The sequence below is a fragment of the Colletotrichum truncatum genome, assembly GCF_014235925.2.
Source record: "Colletotrichum truncatum strain CMES1059 chromosome Unknown Contig_0002, whole genome shotgun sequence".
Classification (NCBI taxonomy): Eukaryota; Fungi; Ascomycota; class Sordariomycetes; order Glomerellales; family Glomerellaceae; genus Colletotrichum; species Colletotrichum truncatum.
In genome coordinates this window covers 4,219,691-4,239,360 of record NW_027222399.1, presented here as the reverse complement: position 1 = coordinate 4,239,360, position 19,670 = coordinate 4,219,691, and the positions used below count along the sequence as shown (strand labels likewise).

Genomic DNA, 19,670 nt, shown 5'->3' with positions numbered 1-19,670 from the left:
TTATTGTGTTCGTCTCACAGGTGGCCTCAGCGATTCAACGGTTGGTAGTTAGCCTCGGAGGCCGCGTGTAAAATCTCTACAGTCTACAAGCAATGGGCTGCCAAGCAAACACGGCATCCAAAAAAGCGTCAGTGGACCGTACTATTTCCTATACACGGATACCTAGCTTAAGAAATCCCATCAGTTTTAGTCCCATGTCCGTGCTGTCATGGACCCCGCTGCTGGCGCATTAATACTGTTCATTTGTGGGCTAGCTCCACAGTTCGCTTTAGTCCCTTTTAGGCTAAACTTACCGCAGTCTTCAACTTCAAGAAGCCGACTTCATAACATTCGGCGGCATCTGATGGTTTGGTCACACCGGACTCGGTAACTAAATCAGCGAGCAACAGTACCAGCGAGATAATCTAACTGTAGGGTAAGGTATGCTACAATCCCAGGTGTTGTAGCCTCTGGGTATCAGCAACGTTCCGCGCAACACCATTGGGGCCCAGCAGCGTGTTTGTTCGTGAAGCTACCTAATGGCTTGTCAACTGATAGGCTTAGAGCGCTAGGAGTTTTTCTAACTGGCTTAGAAAATTAAACAAGAATTAAAAGAGTGGCCAACAGGCTATACAGCGAGGTAGAAATATGTAGGCACGAACTCTTGGATACCTGCAGCTTTACCTAGCCCACTAAACTTCTGGCGTCTGTGGTGCAAGAGCCAAAAAAACGGAAAATCTTGGTGAGCTCTGTTCACTTTTGAGTTATTTCGCAGAAAAGTCGCTTAGCTGCTCCTCAGATCCCAGGCGGAAATGAATCAAACTGTTGATAGTTTTAGATTACACTGATAATATGCTTCCGCAGTTGTGATGACAGTCTTCCCCATCTATGCACACAATATATCCCGAATTCTCTAGGGTAAGGCTGACACTGAATGAAACAGCCAGAGTCGCAACAGCTACGTGATGGAGACTCCCATGCTGACCAGAAGCCCCAATCGCTGATTCACCCCTTCTGGATTGCAAGTTTGGGCTTCTCGTAAAGGCAACTGAGGGAAAGATCAGCACATCAGAAGCAACTAGTACACTGAACCATCCACGGGGCTTGTACCTATACTTGAAGTGGGGAGGCACATGCCACCAGCCCTCACGGAGAATACTACCATTCAAGGCCAGGAATTGCGAGCATAAGGGGGAGCTCGAGGTGTTAAAGACCATCGGGGAAACACTTGGATGCAGCTAGCAGGCTAGCTGCAGCAATCAAATAAGAATGGTGGTGGTAAGCTGTATCAGCCACCAAAGAAAATGTGTTCCCGGTGTACTTGCATTCATGCCAAGCATCAGGCCTGTTTAGTGGTGCCCGAATCATCTGAGGACGCTTTCTTTTGACCAGGCCACGCTGCAATAATGAGATCACTTGTTGTTGTAATATGCGTTGTCAAAAGTCCAACTCACATATTTTTGTTAGTTGGGGATTTCTTCCATCAAAGGCTGCATGACAGCATGCCTGCTGTTAAGAAATCCTTCCGCCTTTCTCGAACACATTATTCTCTCGTTCATCCAGATGCTTCACATGACACACAAGAAGTAATAGCAGGCGCAGTGCTATTGTTTCAGCTTTCTATACGGAGTAAACTCAAGCCTTTTAACATTTATAAGACTTTGCACATGACTGGAATGGCCAACGCTCCTTAGGAACATGGCCATCGGTTGTTTGGCGCCACACCGCCACAGCATGCTGTACCCATTCCTCAGACTGTTCTCACATCCTGGCATCATGGCACCTAATAACCCGCTTTAAGTTGCTCCAAAATCCCCCAATACTTTCTGCGCATCTTTATGCTCTCGGAAGTGATTGGCTCTCAGCTTGAAGGGCTGCTACAGCCTCTATCCTATCTAGAATAGGTTTGTTGTCTAAAAAGACCTGAAACTTGGCCATCTTGCCCGCCTCGTCACCTTCCGTAACAAGAGTAGCGAGTGCAGATGCGGGAATGGTGATCTCTACGTTTTGAGGGTCTCCCTTTATGCGATATGAGATTTGCGTCGTAAGCCAGATCCTGTTTTCCACCTTGTCTGCAAGGGTCAGAATCAACCACAGCTCGTATTGTCCTACCCCTGCAATCTTTGGAGCCACGATCCTGGGGGGTTGTAGTGACTTACCAAAACTGCGAGGGACATGCTTCATGTAGGCAAGCGCGGCATAACTGTGGACGAAGTTCTCCTTGATTGTATCGAGGCCTCTGATAACTGGGTTGTTTGCGAATTGTAGTTCGCCGTCATTGGCGAATATGTTACCTAATAATGCAACTTCGAGAGCATCGAAGGTGGTGAAATTCTGTGGTTTTACCTATGATGAGCAGCGCCACTGGCCACTTGGGGGGTTACCAACTGACATTAAGCAGCCACACCTCAACCTCCTCCGGGGTAGTCGGTAGAACTTGCGGAACTGAAGCCATAATAACGTTATGAATTCATGCAAAGTCAATGAAGGTAAGGACAATATCGTGCAATCACAAAGATTGAGACCTGTAAGTCATTCTATATACAGGGCTGTTCTCCATAGCGCTCACATTGGGGGTGCTGAGCGGCTGACAAATTCATGCATTCTTTGTGCATCCTACGCTACTTGCAATCTGCTGACAAATTCCTAAGCTATTAACCCGTCCAGAACGGTATAGGTTGCGACATCTGGTTCGGTAATTCAATCTCGCCATCGACCGGATTTCTCACGTCTTTGCTGGAAATTTAGTACTTCCAAATATCACGGTGTCGACTTTGAGGCAACCTTCCCTGGACCTTCGACCAATACTTCACCGGGAAATGGAATTTTCGCCAGCCCTCTAGCCCAATCTAGCGCAAGAATTTGTGCAATCTCCGCGTCTCTGGACCAGCGAAGCTTCTTGACGAGATTTCCCAGCCGCCTCACCGCATGACGATTGCAGGTGATGGTGGTGTAGCCTGTTTTCCAGCCGAACATGAACGATGAACAATTCGTCTCGTTAAGGGTGGGCTCCACTTCCAAAACAACTTTTGGCAGATTCCCTTTGACGACCTCTTCTCGAACGTCCTCCCTTCGAAAATCCTCGACAATACGAATTGGCAGTTGGAGTTCACCGGGCACTGGGTGACAAGAGAACTTTTGAAGCTCAGCGATAAGCCGCTGTCGTCGCTCCTCGGTTGACGCATCATCTTTCGCTTCGATTGGCCAGCCGTCTTGTTTCAGAACCCGCTTGAGAAAGGACATTTTGTCGTCTTGCTTGCCTCTACGGTTCTCTTGTCCGAGGAGAATCTCCAGCCTGGCGACTTCTTCATCTGTGGAAGCGTCGTATACCATCCGAAGACATGTTTCTGCAGCTTCTCTGGTGCATACGAGGACACGGTTTCCAAGTTTTGGATATAGAGACTTGGAAAGCCTTGGGCCGTGCTCGGTCTCGTCAGCGACATCTTCCAGGATCTTGGTGCGCCATTTTCTCTGATTGCCGTGGTTGTGACAGATGTCTGTTGTTAACGCAACAAAGATAGAGGTATCGATGTTGAGAATTGGTGTCAAAGGAGGTGCATGGTCAGAGTTTCCCAGACTCAAAAGATTCGCAATCGCGGTTTCAAGAGGTGGGGGAGGGTGATGGCTTTCATCAGCGCATTCTAACTTGAGCTGGATTACTTCGTCACCCAGGCTCTTCACCCCCCGTAGAAGCCTGTCTATGGCTGGTTGGCTCCCCTTGTAAATATTCGGCAGGACTATTCGTATGCGATGTGAATAGCCCCCATGAATCTCTCGGGCAGCAGTCAAGAGCTGTTTTGCGGTTTTCAAGACCTCGACCTGGGTCTCCTCGTCATCAATGACTTCTTTCAACTCAGTATCCTCCTCGCCATCGGGCTCATCCCAAGGAAAATCGGCTTCAGCCATTTGAACAAGCAGAACTCGTTCGGTCGTACTAAGAACCCTCATCCATTCATGCCCATTGTCGACAATGGCGCTGACAAATACGGAGCTTGAAATGTCTCCGGGAAGCTTTTTGTATGGCACCGCATAACGGAACCACGTCACCGAGTGGCACTTCTTGATGGCTGCCCAATGGTTCTCATACGACAATAACTCACCCTCTAGAAGCCTTAAATCACGATGGAGGGATCCCTCAGCTTCTACACTTTTGATTGGTTGTTCCAGACGCTGCAATAGTGACTCTGCTCGAATCTTTTGGTTTGCATTTGACTGCCAAAAGGTGCTGAATCCCGGGATGTAAGCATGCCAGTGGTTTTTAACTTTTTCGGCTTCTGTTTCGACGGCTAATCGTAGTCGATCAAGCTCAGCGCAAAGCTTGGCACTGCGTGCTATGAGACTTTGGGCATTTTGGATGAATTCATCGCCTGTTGTTGCCAAGGTTTTGGGCAGGGTGGTGCTTCCGCCGCTGTCGGCTTCGTACATTTAGAGCGGTTTAATCTCGCCTCGGGGTGAAAAGTCTCCCGTTCGAACGTGGAATCGTCTTCTTGCGTTCAACGCACAGGGCAACCGTCACCTGTGATTGTCGACTCTTCTCTTCTTTCTCAGCTCCTGTGTTCTTCTTTGTTGCTTGCTTATCTAGAGGTTTCGGAACTCGATTAACTTGAGAATATGGTATTAACCAAGAATAACTAAAAGCAGTGACAAGTGGCTGGCAAGCTAACTGAACTTGTCTTTGGGGCGAGATGGATGAGTCACGATAAGATCTCAGGACGACGTGGCGATAGAGCACTGGTGATTTCCCTACCTAGTAAAATGTATTGTTCCCGCAATACAATACAATGGCCGGCACCGTTCTTAAACAAGTGCCAAAACAAGTTGTTATAATTAGATGATAGCAGTTGGGAATCTGCGTTTCGGGTGAGACTGAGAGAGAAGAGCAAGAGTCACTGCTCAAATGCTGAAGTCTTCGGTGGGTCCGTCTTTTGATTGACCCATTGGAGAGCACGTGATAGAATCCTGTACCATAAGGTAAGCAAGTAGATTTACGCTGTTTGTCGCTCGATGTAACAACGCAGACATAATTTCTTTAAGAAACTTATGGTCATTTCAGTTTAAAGAATGGAACAGTCCAATCGAATTAAACTACTTCGTCTTCGATCTTCTGTTAGGAAAACCCCAATCGCCACAATTCTTCCTATTAGCCGGGGCCTACAACAGGATGAGGTTTGAGCCGTGGCATAAAACAGATATGCATGAAACAGTGCAAAAGCCAAACATAATGCCAGAAGGTAAGAGATAGCAATAAATACATAAATTGTGTATAATGTCATTATGACTCTTATTCATAAGGGTCCCACGATTATACTGCAGAGTCTTTTGGAGGCAAGATTCACACGTGATATCTCACGTGCCAGACGTCACTGTGACATGCACAACGTAACCACGTAAGTTCGTTCATTTAAATTTTGCTTAGCTAAGTATATGATGGTACATTTCCAGTGGAGGAGACCTTGCAAGGATCAGGTAGTGTTATGCATTAATAGCGACTATTGGCACCTCTGATATATCTGGAATCAACAGAGAATAAATATATTGAATCCTGGGCTCGGATGTCTTGATTGTCCTTCCTACTCCCTTGCCGAAAATGGGGCCCTACCGCCCTCAATGGGACATGGATTATACTATCAGAAGTATATTTAAACTAGAACACATTGTCCAGTATACAACTATAAACATACAAAATAGTACTGCCTAAAGTTGACCAGCTGAGACTTTCCACTCGCCCACGACGCCGCCGACGCCGCATGATTTGACAGAAGGAAATGAAGATATGTGTCAACTATTAGCGCGGTACATCCATAGGGACTTCCTGACGATACTCTGCTGACAGCTGTCGAACTTATCGAAGACTTTACTGTTCTAGTTGCTGCTGCCGAGATTTTCCAACCTTTCTACTCCCTGTTTGGAAATACTACACTGCAATTGTCAGCAGTTTCTCCACCGAGATGTGCGACAAGCTGTGTACTTATAACGTGGAGGACTTGTTCTCACAGTTGAATTTCACAATTAGACGCTGCTTTATATCAAAGTCTACATGGAAGAAGATTTCGTTTTGTCGTAGACAATCTTTGCAGCTCGGAACTAAGAGGAAACACTTTTTCCACTAGGTAGCAAGGTGTTTGTTACTGAGCTCACAAACTACTCGTATAAATCAAACACAGTGCTCTTTAATATCTCTAGAGCAATTCTTCCAGAATTGGATTTATTAATCAAAGTAATTGTTTGATACAGAACACTAAAAATTGCCTTCGCTAATACAAAATTATCATCAGTATGCGCCAAATCACGTACGTGGGACAGTAGCCGCTAAGGTAGTTTGACTATTCGCAAGCCTAATCACGGTTGGCCTATAATAAAGTAAAGCTTACACTACCGCACTACAGCTTGTCAGTACGCCCTATTCCCGCTAAGTTTACTACATTGTTTCACTTAGCGGGGTTTATTAGACCTAGATAGAAGCTAGCCAGTAGCCACTGGCTCGTGGTCTAGGGCCTTAAGAGTCAGCCTTCAGACAATATTGAAGATGTTATTATTGAAATTACTCCGAAAGATATCTACCCCTAAGAACAAGACTAGAAGACCATACAGAAGCTAGTAGAACCATCTCCTCTTTTCTTTCTTCCCCTTCCCGTTTCCTTGCCTAGGTTTAAACCTACTTCACTCGAGCGGCACAACATGCGTCCTCTATATACTCCCTCTCAAATCCCGAGCATACGTGTGTATAACCCCTTATGACGATTGCAATAGCCGGTCGAAAGATTAAAATATTAGGACCGGCCGCGCCAAGAAGATTGTCTAAAATCAGCAGTGCAGACGAAGAACCAGACTCGTGTGAGTTACTCCTGAGAAACTTATGTTAATATTAAGCAAACAAGGCATATCGAACCAATTTGTGAATACCTAGTTGGCGCTTTATCCTTGGTCGGCTATGCTAGGCCAACTCAAGACTCCAAAACCGTTTATAAGCTGTTTAGATATTGATTATAGGTACTTACTTATATAGACCCGGGATGGAGATTGCATGTCAAGTGTTACGACCCGACAGTTAACAGACCACTGACGACGACCCCGCAGGGGCTCAGCGGTTATAGGGACGGCCGTCAGCCGTTACGTCGTAACAACCCCCACGGAACGGAAGAACTAGGATACAGGTCACGTGACGATAAGCAGGACCGACGGACGATAAGCGGTCCTGGGACAGGACCGACGGTGCCAAGGGCGGTCCATGGCGATGGACCGACGTCCTGGGTGTCGGTCCCCCAGGATCAGGAAGTGTTCAGCATGGAACCAGACTTGTATATAGTTGGGACTCGAGTCCTCTCGAGTCCTACCTTTCCTAGTTCTTCAGCAATCAACTTCGTGATTACCCTAACCGGTACTTTCAGCTATACCTAAGTGACGACTACTCTACGACTCTTGTTGAGGCCTTGACTGATCACCAAGACCTTTGAAGATCTACGATCTATTCGACCAGGACCACGGAACGACTGTTACTACTCTCAATCCCTGGCTTACTGTTAACACAAACCCACTGTCAGTTAGCTGGCCGTAACATCAAGGCGTAAAACAATAGCTTTATGTAGTGCATAACTTCCGTATCTTTTGTAAAGTTCTTTGCTACTTTGTTATAAAACTTAAAATATAACTTAATCTGGTCTAGAATATCTGATTAGCTAAACCCTGCCTGTAGTAGTCCTGTTTGATTAATAATAAACGCGTCACTTCTCCTCATCGTCTACTAGTCCTATATTTCATCGAGGCGTCCCCCCACTAATTACCCCGACGCGCCCTCACGCCCTCACGCCCTCACGCCCTCACGCCCTCACGCCCTCGCACTTGGAAATTGCTTATTCCGCCGCTCTGGCCATCCCGGCATGACGCGTCCCCCCCCCGGCCTGTTTTGTTTTGCTCCTACCTGCCCTCTCCGACGACACGAACGGCGTCTTTTCTTCATCCTATTATGCTCGTCCCGTCTGTCTTTGCGCGACGCGACAGCCGCTGCTTACATCACTTCTATCTACCCGCCCGTTGTTGACCACCCCAGCTGGCCGACCGCTCACCCCCCGGTCGATCGCGTCCGGGCGCGTCCAGTATCACCCGCCGCCCACCGTCACCATCGTCGTCCTTCATTACCAACCTTCTCCCTAACCCCCCTTCCCTCCTGCTCTACTACTGACTATCGCCATTATCGCAAAACCTCGTCCCCTCCTACCCGCCCTTCTAACTAACCCTCTTAGAGCGGAGTACGGACGGTAGAGACCGCTATAACTACCGCGTCGTATCGTTCGTTCGTCCGTCCGTATCTACCGGCTGGTATGGCCTGTTCTACCGAATAGCTTATGATGGGTAGTCGGCCGCTTCGCTCGCAAAAGAGCTGCGAAGAAGGTGAGTGAGTGGTGCCGAGCGCTGCTTACTGACGTCTACCTCTTCTCTTCTCTTTCTTCTCCCTGCCCTCTTTCTCGCCACGAAAGAGACGGACGGAGGACTCTTTTCAGCCGTGTGCCCTAGCCGGCCCGCCTACCTTCCCTCCTACCAGCTTCGCCTTCTACTGCTGGCTGCCCCCTCGCGAGACACATCATGCCCCCAGGGGCTTTTTGTGTCCGCGTCTCCACTTACCCTGGCCAACCATACTTATCACGCCCCCAGGGGCTTGTCAATGTCCGCGCCCGCGCCCTGCTCCTGCTCTCCTCCCCTTGACGCTTTTCTTTACGCCCCTAGGGGCTTTTTAAAATACTCTATCGCCTTTCTTCCACACCTTCCTTCCCATCTCTCTCTCTCTCTCTCTCTCTCTCTCTCTCTCTCTCTCTCTCTCTCTTTCTCTCTCTCTCTCTATACATATGTATTATGAACTTAAACTGATTGAGCTGGGCCGCGCCTGGAACGATCCGGAACTGGAAACTGCCAGCACTGGCGTTGGCACTGGAATTACACTACACCGAACCTGCCTGCTCGCTTCCTTGGGCTGCTTGGACTGCTTGGGCTGATAATACTTGTTGGTCCTAGCATAACAGTACTGGACCTGGCCTGCTACCAGCACTACGCACCGGCACCGGCAACTGACCCGAGCACTGAAATTAGATTGAATTTAGAAGTAGAAGTAGAGTTAGGTAGACTGAATGATAAACTGCTTGCCTTGCCTTGCCTTCCTTACCCACCTCTACCTGCCTACCTGCCTACCTGCCTACCTGCCTGAAGGAAAAGTAAAGTAAAGAAGTAAAAGGTAAACTAAACTATACTACTTGCTTGCTTGCTTACCTTGCTTGCTTGCCTGCCTGCCTGCCTGCCTGCCTGCCTGCCTGCCTGCCTACTTACTGACCTACCTCCCGCCCGCCCACCTAAATCCGCTACCCGCCCTGGCCCTAACCCGACCCTACGGGGGCCGCCCGCCCGCGCTACTAGGTGGTAGGCTAGGGGGGACCAGAAGACGCTGGCCAGATGCCCATCATAACGCCGAACGCCTTCCGCTTCGCTGTTGGCGGCTTCGGCGTCCTTTTGTAATCGGCTGAAGGCCTATTCGGAAGGGACAATCTGTAGAAATGTATCAAGGACCGCGCCGCCAGATCTCCTCGTCGGGCGTAGCGGACTTCAGCCCCGTCTGGGGAAATCCGCCGCGTTGGAGCTCGTCGAAGCTTGGGACGGCCTCCCAGGCGGACAGGTCCTCCACAGGCCAGAAAACAAGTTGTGTCGCTCAATGTTTGGGTGCGAACACGTCGGTGACAGATACCGTAATCTAATCGTCCGTGGGGGAACCTTCTCACATGGATGAACAAATCGCTAGAAACCAGGTATCCACGTAGCGGGATGGAAACTCTATCACTATTAATGGGTGTATAACTCCATGTTCCTTAGCTATAGGCCCCGACGAGAGAAGATCGTTCTAGGACTACCGTAATAAGGGACGTGAGGCTAGGCGCTTCCAGCACATCGGCTGTCTGCATAGCGGCCTTGAAGGAGCGGACGATCCAGTTCTTGATCTCGATAGCCACCAAGGAGTCGAGTCCAAAGTCTGCTATAGGTACGTGGGGTCGAACATCGCTAGGGTCCATCGCCAAGAGTTCTGCAAGCTTTGCAGTGAGGGCTTCTTGGACGATGGAGCGCACCTCCTCTCGGCCTTCCGCCGCCGAGATTCTTTGGTCGAAGGAGCGAGAGGCCGCTGCCATGTTGTTGTTTCCTGGCCCCTCCTGTGCCGTCTGGAGGATCTTGGAATAGATCCGGTTGTTGACGGCGGCGTCGTGCTTCACGAGCAGATCGGGGTCGAGGCCGATGATCAGCTGGGTGCAAGGGTCGGCACGGGCTTCCATGCTCATCGAGTAGTCTATGGCCGACATGACTTCATCGAACGGGATGGTGGATAACCCTTGCTTGGCCAGGATTTGTCGGCGTTCCGGGCTATACAAGTCGGCATCGGTCCCGGCCACAAGCCCTGGGTTGATCGTCACGGTGTGCGTGGTCCTGGTCCTGTTGACACCGGTTTTCCACATGGCCAAGCCTTCTTGAAAGGTGTTTCCGGCAGCATAATTGGCTTGGCCTACAGATGATTGCGAAGACGAGATTAGCTATCCCAATTGTCCGAGGATCAAATAGTACATATAAATATACGGAGAGGTCCAGCTTACCTTTGGTGCCCAAAGCACTGATGGCAGAAGCCAGCATGATGAAAAAGTCCAACGACGCCGACTCGAAGCACTGCATCAAGTTCAACGTGCCTTGTTGTTTCGGGCGCAAAGCGCTGTGGAAAGTGTCGAGATCCATGGCTTCGAGCATGCGATCCTAGTAGGTGCCGGATTAGACATGGCGAAACTTGGTTCATGGAACGATAAGGCGGCTGAAGGTAGGTTTACTTACTCGAAGAACAGCAGCAGACTGTATCACACCACGCACCGGGGGCAGACCACTGGCTCGAAGCCAGTCCGCTGCCGCCGCCACCTTGTCGAGATGGGCAACATCGCACGTTGTGGTGTACAGATGTGTCCCCAGGGCCGCCAGTTCCTTTTCCAACAAGTCTTTCTTCTCGGGGTCCCTCGATGCGCCGCTCCGAGATAGAATGACCACGTGCCTCGCTCCACGAGCGGCAAGCAGACGGCACATTCCCTGCCCGATGTCTCCCAGACCACCGGCGATGATGTAGGTGGCATGCTCCACCAGCCTTGCTTCCCCGGGGCTGGATGCAACGACGGCCTTGACTAAGGAGCCAGGATGGATCTCGAGCACCGTCCTCGCCGCTGTTTTTCCTGCTTGCACCTGCCGAAAGGCATCGTGAAGATCTGTGATAGGTTTCGTGGAGAGGGAAAAGATGGACTTGAAGTGTCCCTGGTCAAGCATGGCCATGACCTGGCCCATGAGGCGCCCAACAACGTCCGGTTTGTGTTGGATGACGGCGCCTAGGTCAAAAGATACGTATGTCGCATTCTTGCGCGGTGGAACAGCGCAGGCTACACCACCCGGCTGTACTACGTCAACCAAGGTCCCGAAGTTGGCCATGCACGCCCAGGTATCCCTGAAGACATCACGGCCGGAGCAGTTGAGGGCGACGTGAACGCCGCTTTTCTGGGTCAAGCGAAGGATCTGGTCCTTGTAGGTTCCCGCCTGGATCGAAGAGACGCGGTTCGCCGGCAGATGAAAGTCTTGGACGAGCATCCGTCTCCCGGACCCGTCGGCGTCGTGGACCGTGGCGAACACGTCGGCCCCGAGATGCCGGGCCAGTGCCACGGCGGCCCGGCCGCACTCGCTGTCGGCGCCGTGGACCAGCACCGCGTGCGACCGGCCGACGCCCGTGAGCTCCAACATGGCGTACGCGGCGCTGACGAGGGGATACAGAACCGACACGCCGGCGGCGAACCCGACGGACGCGGGGAGGTGGTGGACGAGGGTGGAGGGCACGCGCGGGCGGTTCGACATGGCCTGGGCGGCGAATCCGACGACGCGGTCGCCGACGCCCCACTTTTCCCGGACGACGCCGGACCCGACGGCGGTGATGGTGCCGGCCACCTCGGTCGACAGCGCCAGCCGGGCGTCGGTGCCGCCGCTGGCCAGGAAGGCATCGGCTCGCGTGACGACATAGCACTCGGGTTGGATCTCGACTTCCAGCGACCCCAGCGGCTCCCGCGCCAACGGCACAAACCGCATACTGCCCACCACGCCGGGCTGCTCGACGTCCAGCGCCAGGTCATGCTCGCCCCCGAAAGCCGTCATCTCGGCCGGAGCCGGCGACCCCGTTCTCCTGGCGCGCGCCCAGCGCTCGTAGCCGTCGGCCGCCGATAGTCGGGGCACCCACACCTTGCCGTCGCGGTACACGTACTCGCACTCGTAGAAGCCGTCGCGGTCGTCTGCCGCACGGTGGAAGTTGACCGCGATCACGCGGCCAATCGTCCGCAGGATGTCCTCGTATTCCGTCTGTCCGTGGCCGTCCGGCACAAGCAGAGACGTCAGCCGCATGCCCTCGTTTTCCCGCCGCGCCACGCGTGTGAAGCCGGTCACCAGGTGAACGCCGGGGCCGGGCTCCTGCCCGGCCTCCGCGGCGACGCTCACCCAAAGGACCGACCTGGCCTTGTTTATGAATGCGATGAGCTCCTGGAAACCGTGCTGCTGGGCGTGGTCCAGGAACGGGTCTGATGCGTTGTCGAGGAGGACGTAGACCTTGTCGGGACTGACGGAGCCGACGACGGGAAATGCGGTGGCTGAAGTCGTAATGTCGCCGTCTTCTAAAACTCTCTGCAGGCTACCGGCAAGATGCAGCATGTCGGGATGTAGGGACACTAACTCGACTGGTGGTTGAGGTTGATGTGAGGTGTTGGACTTGTGGCCATTCACTCCATTCACCCTTCCATCATCTTGTTGCTGAGTTTGGTTTGCCGAGACTGGGTGTACCGGTACTGGGCCGGGGAAAAGCTCATTATCCTCGACCCAGTCTGTGTAAAGCGCAGGCAACGGTCCCGTACCGGAACCGCTCGTCGACGACTTGGCCTCTCCAATGACTACCAACTCTAGATCCGATATGGTGACGCAGGGCCGTGACAGGTCAGAGACTTCCTCGGCGAAGACGACCGTGTTGGCAGCCGCCGAGTGCGAACTCAACGGCACCAACTCGACACAGGCTGACAGCTGCTGGCCCGGCTGGCTGGGCATGTTCGCTCGGACCGTGAGCTCCCCAACACGAACAGGCATGATTGGCCCGGTCCTGTAGTGCCTTGCGTGCACGGGAAGGCTTGCGTGGGCAATGGTATCGAGCGTTGTCGGGTGGATATGGTGCAGCTGCATAGACCTAGCGGGCATAATACCAACGACGTCGGGGGTCTTGATAACAGCGTGTGCCGCGTAGTTGCCGAGGCGCATCTCAGTGATGGTAGCAAACGTCTCGCCGTAGTCGTTACCGTTGTTCCGCATCGTCTCGTAGAGAGTGTCGGGAGAATGGCCGTCATTACATCTCGACTCGACGTCTCGACACCACTTTACGAGTTCCGAGAAATGCGTTGCGATATCGTCCGAGGTCTCCACGTCGCTTTCATCATGGCCGCTCTCATGTTCAGTCATGATCGACCCGCGGCATTGTTCAGCCCATTGTCCCTCGGGCGACAATGCTATCACGACAAATTCCCTCCACGCACCCAACGCGTCGCGGGCCTTGGCTGGTGCGCGGAGGATGAGCTGCACCTCGACGGACTCTGGGGGGTCTGGTACGACCAAGGCTTTGATGAACCGTACGTCCCTGAGTTTGAAGCTTTCCACACGGGCACCGGTCCCGTTGCCGTTCCCCTGAGCCAGTTGCCACATGGCCTCGATGGCCATGCACATGTAGCCGGAGCCGGGAAATATGACAAAGCCATCCACAACGTGGTCTCGGAGCCAGGGCATGCGGTCAATACTGAGGATATTTCGCCACGTCGGGTCAATGTCGTTGCCTGCTACGACGCGAAGGCCCAGCAAGTCGTGGTGGGGGTGAGGGCGCAGACGGTAGTCTCTGCTGAGGCGCGACTCGTGCCAGTATGTCTTTGAATGATCCCATGCGTAGGTCGGAAGGTCTTTGATTACGACAGGACGAGGTTTGGGTCGCGTCTCGTCATCCCCTTGAGCCTCGGCTATCGGGATGGTCGTTTGGTTCGCGGCGGTGATATCAACGGCACACCCGTGCTGGAATAGTTTCCCGGCCATTTCCAGCACCGTCTTTCTGGCGTCCTTCTCTCGGAATAACGGGGAGGTGTATGCGTATTCGAAATCGACCAGGTTCAAGGACGTCATCGTCTGCCTGGTCGGACCCGACAGGGCCGGATGCGGGCCGAGTTCGATGAAGATGGGCGAAAGAGGGCCACTATGTTGCGCACGAAGCGCGTTGCAAAGTGTTCCCAGGGCTTCGCTGAAGCGGACTTTCGAAACCAAGTTCTCGACCCAGTATTCGGTGCCAAAATCCGATACTTTCTCTTGGGCAGTGACTGACGAGAAAAACCGAACGCCTTTCCGAGGAGTAGTCGTCTCCACTGTCTGGGGGTGAGCCACAGGTCATGATGATGGGCAGTCGTCTAGAGAGTTGAATGGTGTTACTTACTGCGGCCGATGTTTTCTCGGTATCTCGGCGCCACAACTTTCATATGGTGCGAATGGTACGCCGTGTCTACTTTCAGGACTCTGGCAAAAATGGATGCCGAATCGAGCCTCTGTTTCAAGGCGTCGATTGCCATCTTGTCTCCCGAAATAGTAGTGCTGGACGGACTATTGACACACGCAACGCTGGCGATGCCGCACTGAACAAACACTGCGTCAGCCGACAACCAATCGACGCGTAATTAACCGGTGCGCCGCTTACCTCGTGCGGTATGTCTTGCAGGTGAGGGAGGACCTCTTTCTCGCCGAGTCCGGCGGCCAGCATCGCGCCCTTGGTCTCCAGGTCCTCGTCGCACCACGAAGAAACCAAGCTCCGACGGTCTGACAGCAGGAGGGTTTGCTCGTGCGTCAGTGTGCCGGCCGCGTAGGCCGCCCCCATCTCGCCGCTGGAATGGCCGAGAACGGCGTCTGGGAAGACACCCAGGCTATGCATCAAGTCGACCAGGGCAATCTGGACGGCGATGCTCGCCGGTTGCGCAATCTCGCTCTTGTCGATGCGCGAGAGGTCTTTGTCCTTACGCAGCTCATCTAGAAGGCTCCAGGAGATGCCTAGTTTCCGTAGGATCTGCTCGGACTTCATGATGGAATCCCGGAAACGCCCCTGTGTCATGAAGAGCTCTCGGCCCATGGCGTACCATTGGGCTCCTTGGCCCGTGAAGAGAAAGACGACCGGTCTCGTGGACGGGGCCACCTTGGCCAGAGTTGCCTCTCCGGCAGCCGACAGAAGATCCTCTTTCGTAGACGCGACGCAGCTGCTTCTCCACGCCATCGGCGTGCGCCGGTTGGCCAACGTGTGGGCCAGGTCCTCCAGACGAAAGTCGTCCGTTTTCTTCTTCGACATCCAGTCTCGGAGGCGGTCCATGTTCTCGCCGAGAGAGTTTTTGGACTTGGCGGCCAGGACAAAAAGCTGGTATGTTTTTGCTTCGTCGTCTCTGGGTGGCGGACTGGGTATTAGGGCATCATCGGCAGCGCCAATCCTCGTCGCTTCGATCATGTTGCTGCTCTCTTCCAAGATGACGTGGGCATTGGTGCCGCCAAACCCAAAGTTGTTGATTGATGCACGGCGGACCATGCCTGACGGCCACGATTCTAGCCCGTGGCGCGGTATCTAGAGCTTCGGTTAATTCTCCCATCACCACCATTGCGAGCAAAACAACAGGTTCCTTTGATTGATGTACCAAGTAATCAATCAACCATCCTGGGGGGGGGGGGGGGGGGGGGGGGCGGGGGTCAAAATAAAATGCAAATACCCTTATGTTATGAAACTGCACGCTGTGCTTCAACCTCAGCACGCTGGGCGTTGGGGGGATGAGACCCCTTTCGAGGGCGAGGACGACCTTGATGACGGCGGCCAAGCCACTGACGGGCTCGAGGTGGCCGAGGTTCGCCTTGGAAGATCCCAACAGCAACTCTCCCTCCCTCCCTTGGCAGAAAACGTTGTGGATGCCCCGTACCTCGGCCCCATCTCCGGCAATGGTGCCGGTCCCATGGGCCTCTACAAATGCCGTGTCCCTAGGGTCGAGACCAGCTTGCTCGTAAACCCGGCGCGCCAGGGCTTCCTGGGCTTCCCCACTCGGCAGGGTGATGCCGTTCGTCTTGCCATCCTGGTTCACGCCCGTGTTGCGGATGACGGCTCTGATGGGATCTCCGGCGGCAATGGCATCGTCGAGGCGCTTCAGGACCAGCGAGGCCACGCCTTCGCCTCGGCCATATCCGGACCCCCGGTCATCGAAGGAATAGCTTCTTCCTTCGTTGTTGAGCATGCTAACCGTCTCACTAGTCAGTACGTACGAAACTCATTTCTTGACGCGGGAGATCAGTCGAAGAAAGATGCACTACATACCCCATGAAACTCATGCCGAACATGAAGTCGGGCGTCAAAATCAGGTTCGACGCCCCGACAATCGCTAAGCTGGACTCCCCGGCTCCCAGGGATTGACAGGCCTGATGGAGTGCTACCAAGCCGCCCGAGCACGCCGTGTTCAGTGACACAGACGGCCCCCTGAGGTCAAACAAGTACGAAATGCGGTTGGCCTCGATTGACGGCGCGTTGCCCGTCAGATGGTATTTGGGGAGGTGCTGGGTGTCTTTCAGAGCGATGGTCTCGTAGTCGTGGTTGAAGGCTGCGGTGAAGACGGCGGCGTCGGTGCCTCGAATGCTGTCGAGCGGGATGCCGCCACTCTCCATGGCCTCGTATGTGGTCTCCAGAATGATGCGTTGCTGGGGATCCATGGCTTCTGCTTCGGCGGCGGAAATGCCAAAGAAATTGGCGTCGAACGTAGCGACATCCTGTTGGATAAAGTGGCCGCCGCGGTGGTTGTGCGACTCCTGCGAGTCGTGGTGTAAGTGGTAAAACGATTCCCAGTTGTAGCGGTCGGCGGGAACGTCAGTCCACGTGCTGCGGCCGTCCTCGAGGAGCTTCCAAAACTTTTCGGGACTGTCTGCGCCTCCCGGAAGCCGACATCCCATGCCGATTATGGCAATGGGAGTTGGTGTTGGACGTATTGACGGCATGATGGTCATTGACTACCTATGATGAGGTTGGCAGGGGGGCATGGGGGTTGACTGATTTGTCTGGGTACCTATTCTGGCACAGCATGGGATACCGTCACTACGAAGAAGACTGGTAACAAGGATAATGTCTTGTGAGATCGAGACAGCCCGGATTGAAAACAGGCTGGCTCGAGTGACACATATAGGAATCGTTCTTCTTGGTCGTCCAACGACGCCGCACTTGTTCGGCCATGTGCTATCCACACAGTACCCAAGACCAGACCTATCCGTGGATATTGGGGAGCAAGGGCATGGTCGTACTCGCCTTGCCTTGACACGCATGTTGAGTCTTGGTCCTTCTGCTGAGCAACACGTCAGCTCGGCGCCTGGGCAGTTTGTTTCCTTTTCGGGACCCTGCCACGTTTCTTGCAAGTTCGAATGGGCAAGAAGAACGAGACGAGGTACTGAGCATGATCCAGGTACTCCGTGTACTGGTACATGGCTGGTGGCTACCTGCACCTGTACGTTATATGCACACCCTGTGCGTTTTGGATGGCTTAATTGCATAAGTTAGTTTGTACCCATTGGGAAAAGTCTCCAGGAGCTAGATCCCTGCAGCCTTGCGCCCGGGCAGGGGTCTTGACGGGATGGATCATGTACGTAGTATACGCCCAGGGTGGAGCGTAAATTATCTTGGCTAATGTCCTACCCAAGTGAGAAGTCGGGATTTGTTAACCCACCAATCTACCATGTCATACTGCAATCTCCTGCAATCCCGTAATCTAGGCAGGTCGGTCACGTTCATCAATCATCGACCCATCAGTCTCTCCAGGGGTAAATCAGTGGGTCTATGGCCGGGAGCTTTATTTCTATAGCCTCGATGAGTACATGGTACATGGTACATGGGTAGCTATGCGGACCCTTGCAAGCGTCGTTCCCAGAGGATTTCGGCGGCCAAGGGAGGGCGCGAAAACAAGGATGCGTAATCGGTCGGGGGCACCCAGGATTTGCCATCGACCGTGTTGAGCTTCAAGTTTCGTACCATGGTGAGAATAATGGTGACGAGGTTGACGTAGGCGAACTTTTCGCCGATGCACCGGTGGCGGCCGGCCCCAAACGGCAGATACGGACTTCTCGTGCCCTTGTTCACGGCGCCGTAGCCGTAATCCACCATGTCCTCCTCCAACTCGACCTCGACCCGGCTGTCCCAGCGGTGCGGGTCCCAGACCTGGGCGTTTGGGAAGTACTTTTCGTCCAGGTGCGATGAAATGGGCGACGCCACGAGCACCTTGTCGGGGGTGATGACATAGTCGCTGTTGGGCACCTTCATGGGGTTCATGACCTTGCGCATCAGGGAATGGATGGAGGAATGCACTCGAAGCGTCTCCTTGACGACGTTTTGCAGCAGAGGGAGTCGATCGAGGTCGGCGTATTGCAGTGGCCTAGTGGTGTCCGGGCCAAGATTCTGCAACTGCTCCCGATACAGCTCCTCGACCAAGTCGGGGCGCGAGGCGAGGCGGAGCATGATCCAGGCGCTGGAAGACGCAGACGAATGTTGGCCGCCCATGAGCAGGGTAATCATCATGTGGGCAATCTCCTTGTCCGGCAGCGGCGTGCCGTTCTTGTACACGCAGCTCATCAGATGAGAGATCATGTCCGGTTCTTGGTCGCCGCCCTGGCCGTTGCGTCGCGCGTCGATCAGTTCCGTGTAGACGGATCGCATCTTCTCGCGGGCAGCGTCGCGTCGTCGGTTTTGGGGAAGAGGGGCCCAGGGCATGAGGAAGTTGATGGGCCGGAAACCCATGTCCAGGTCGTGATAATAGTCGGCGAACTCGGCGGTGAGCTTCTTGCGCACTTCGGCGCCCTGGAGAGTGCGGCCGGCCGTGAAGACGGTTATCTCGGACATGGCGGCCGAAATGTTCACTTTTCCTCGCGGGCCTTTGAACTCGGACTTGAGGTAGTCGAGGACCTCCTTCTCGATCAAGGGGACGTAGGATTCAAGGGCGGCTTGGGTCAGGCCGAACTTGACAAACTTCTTCTGTTCCATGAGTTTGGAGTTGGGGCAGTCGTAGATGATATCGCTTCCGAAAACAGGCGTGGTGAGGGGCGAGTAGATCTCCTCGGCATTGACATCTTGGAGTCTGCCGTTGAGGATGAATTCGTTGCCTTGGGTGCCGAGGTAGACGGTCATCTTCCTGCCGAACAGGATGAAGGTGAAGATATCGCCATGCTTCCTCCGGCACTCTCGGTAGAATTCGAAGGGATTGGTGCCATACGAGACGGCGTTGCCGATGAATGGTATCCAGTGAAAGATCAAGGGCGGCTCTGACTTTTTGCGCGGGAGTAGTTGGCGAAGGACATTGACGATGATGGCCAGCGCGGAGAGCGCGACGGCATAGGTCGCAGCGTGCGCAAAGAAGGCCAGAATGCTGGAATCCATCTGGGAGGAGGGCTCGCGTGCACGAAGGCGAGCGAAATGGAGTTGACGAGAAAGGGGAAATGTGGTCGAAGATGGTGGAAGTATTTATTAGGGGAGGCACGGTGTAAAAGGTAGCTTAGCTAATGTAAGGAGGTTAGGGCGCCTTGGGTGAGCAGTGGCA

General features: G+C 53.5%; 4 protein-coding genes across 4 annotated transcripts; all 4 read right to left on the bottom strand.

The window, feature by feature from the left end:
• Window positions 1–1,815: 1,815 nt before the first annotated feature.
• Window positions 1,816–2,434, bottom strand: CTRU02_204092 (uncharacterized protein; the record flags this gene model as incomplete). The annotated part of the gene is made up of 3 exons (XM_036728185.1): window positions 1,816–2,051; window positions 2,139–2,313; window positions 2,372–2,434. The coding sequence occupies 3 exons, from the start codon at window positions 2,432–2,434 to the stop codon at window positions 1,816–1,818; spliced, it is 474 nt and encodes a 157-aa protein (XP_036579894.1).
• Window positions 2,435–2,739: 305 nt separating this feature from the next.
• Window positions 2,740–4,404, bottom strand: CTRU02_204091 (uncharacterized protein; the record flags this gene model as incomplete). The annotated part of the gene is made up of 1 exon (XM_036728184.1): window positions 2,740–4,404. One exon carries the CDS (start codon window positions 4,402–4,404, stop codon window positions 2,740–2,742), a length of 1,665 nt encoding a protein of 554 aa, XP_036579893.1.
• Window positions 4,405–9,827: 5,423 nt separating this feature from the next.
• CTRU02_204090 (beta-ketoacyl synthase domain-containing protein) lies at window positions 9,828–17,091 on the bottom strand (the record flags this gene model as incomplete). The annotated part of the gene is made up of 7 exons (XM_036728183.2): window positions 9,828–10,510; window positions 10,599–10,752; window positions 10,828–14,453; window positions 14,522–14,717; window positions 14,780–15,685; window positions 15,828–16,341; window positions 16,421–17,091. The coding sequence occupies 7 exons, from the start codon at window positions 17,089–17,091 to the stop codon at window positions 9,828–9,830; spliced, it is 6,750 nt and encodes a 2,249-aa protein (XP_036579892.2).
• Window positions 17,092–17,980: 889 nt separating this feature from the next.
• On the bottom strand, window positions 17,981–19,510 carry CTRU02_204089 (cytochrome P450 51; the record flags this gene model as incomplete). The annotated part of the gene is made up of 1 exon (XM_036728180.1): window positions 17,981–19,510. One exon carries the CDS (start codon window positions 19,508–19,510, stop codon window positions 17,981–17,983), a length of 1,530 nt encoding a protein of 509 aa, XP_036579889.1.
• Window positions 19,511–19,670: the final 160 nt, after the last annotated feature.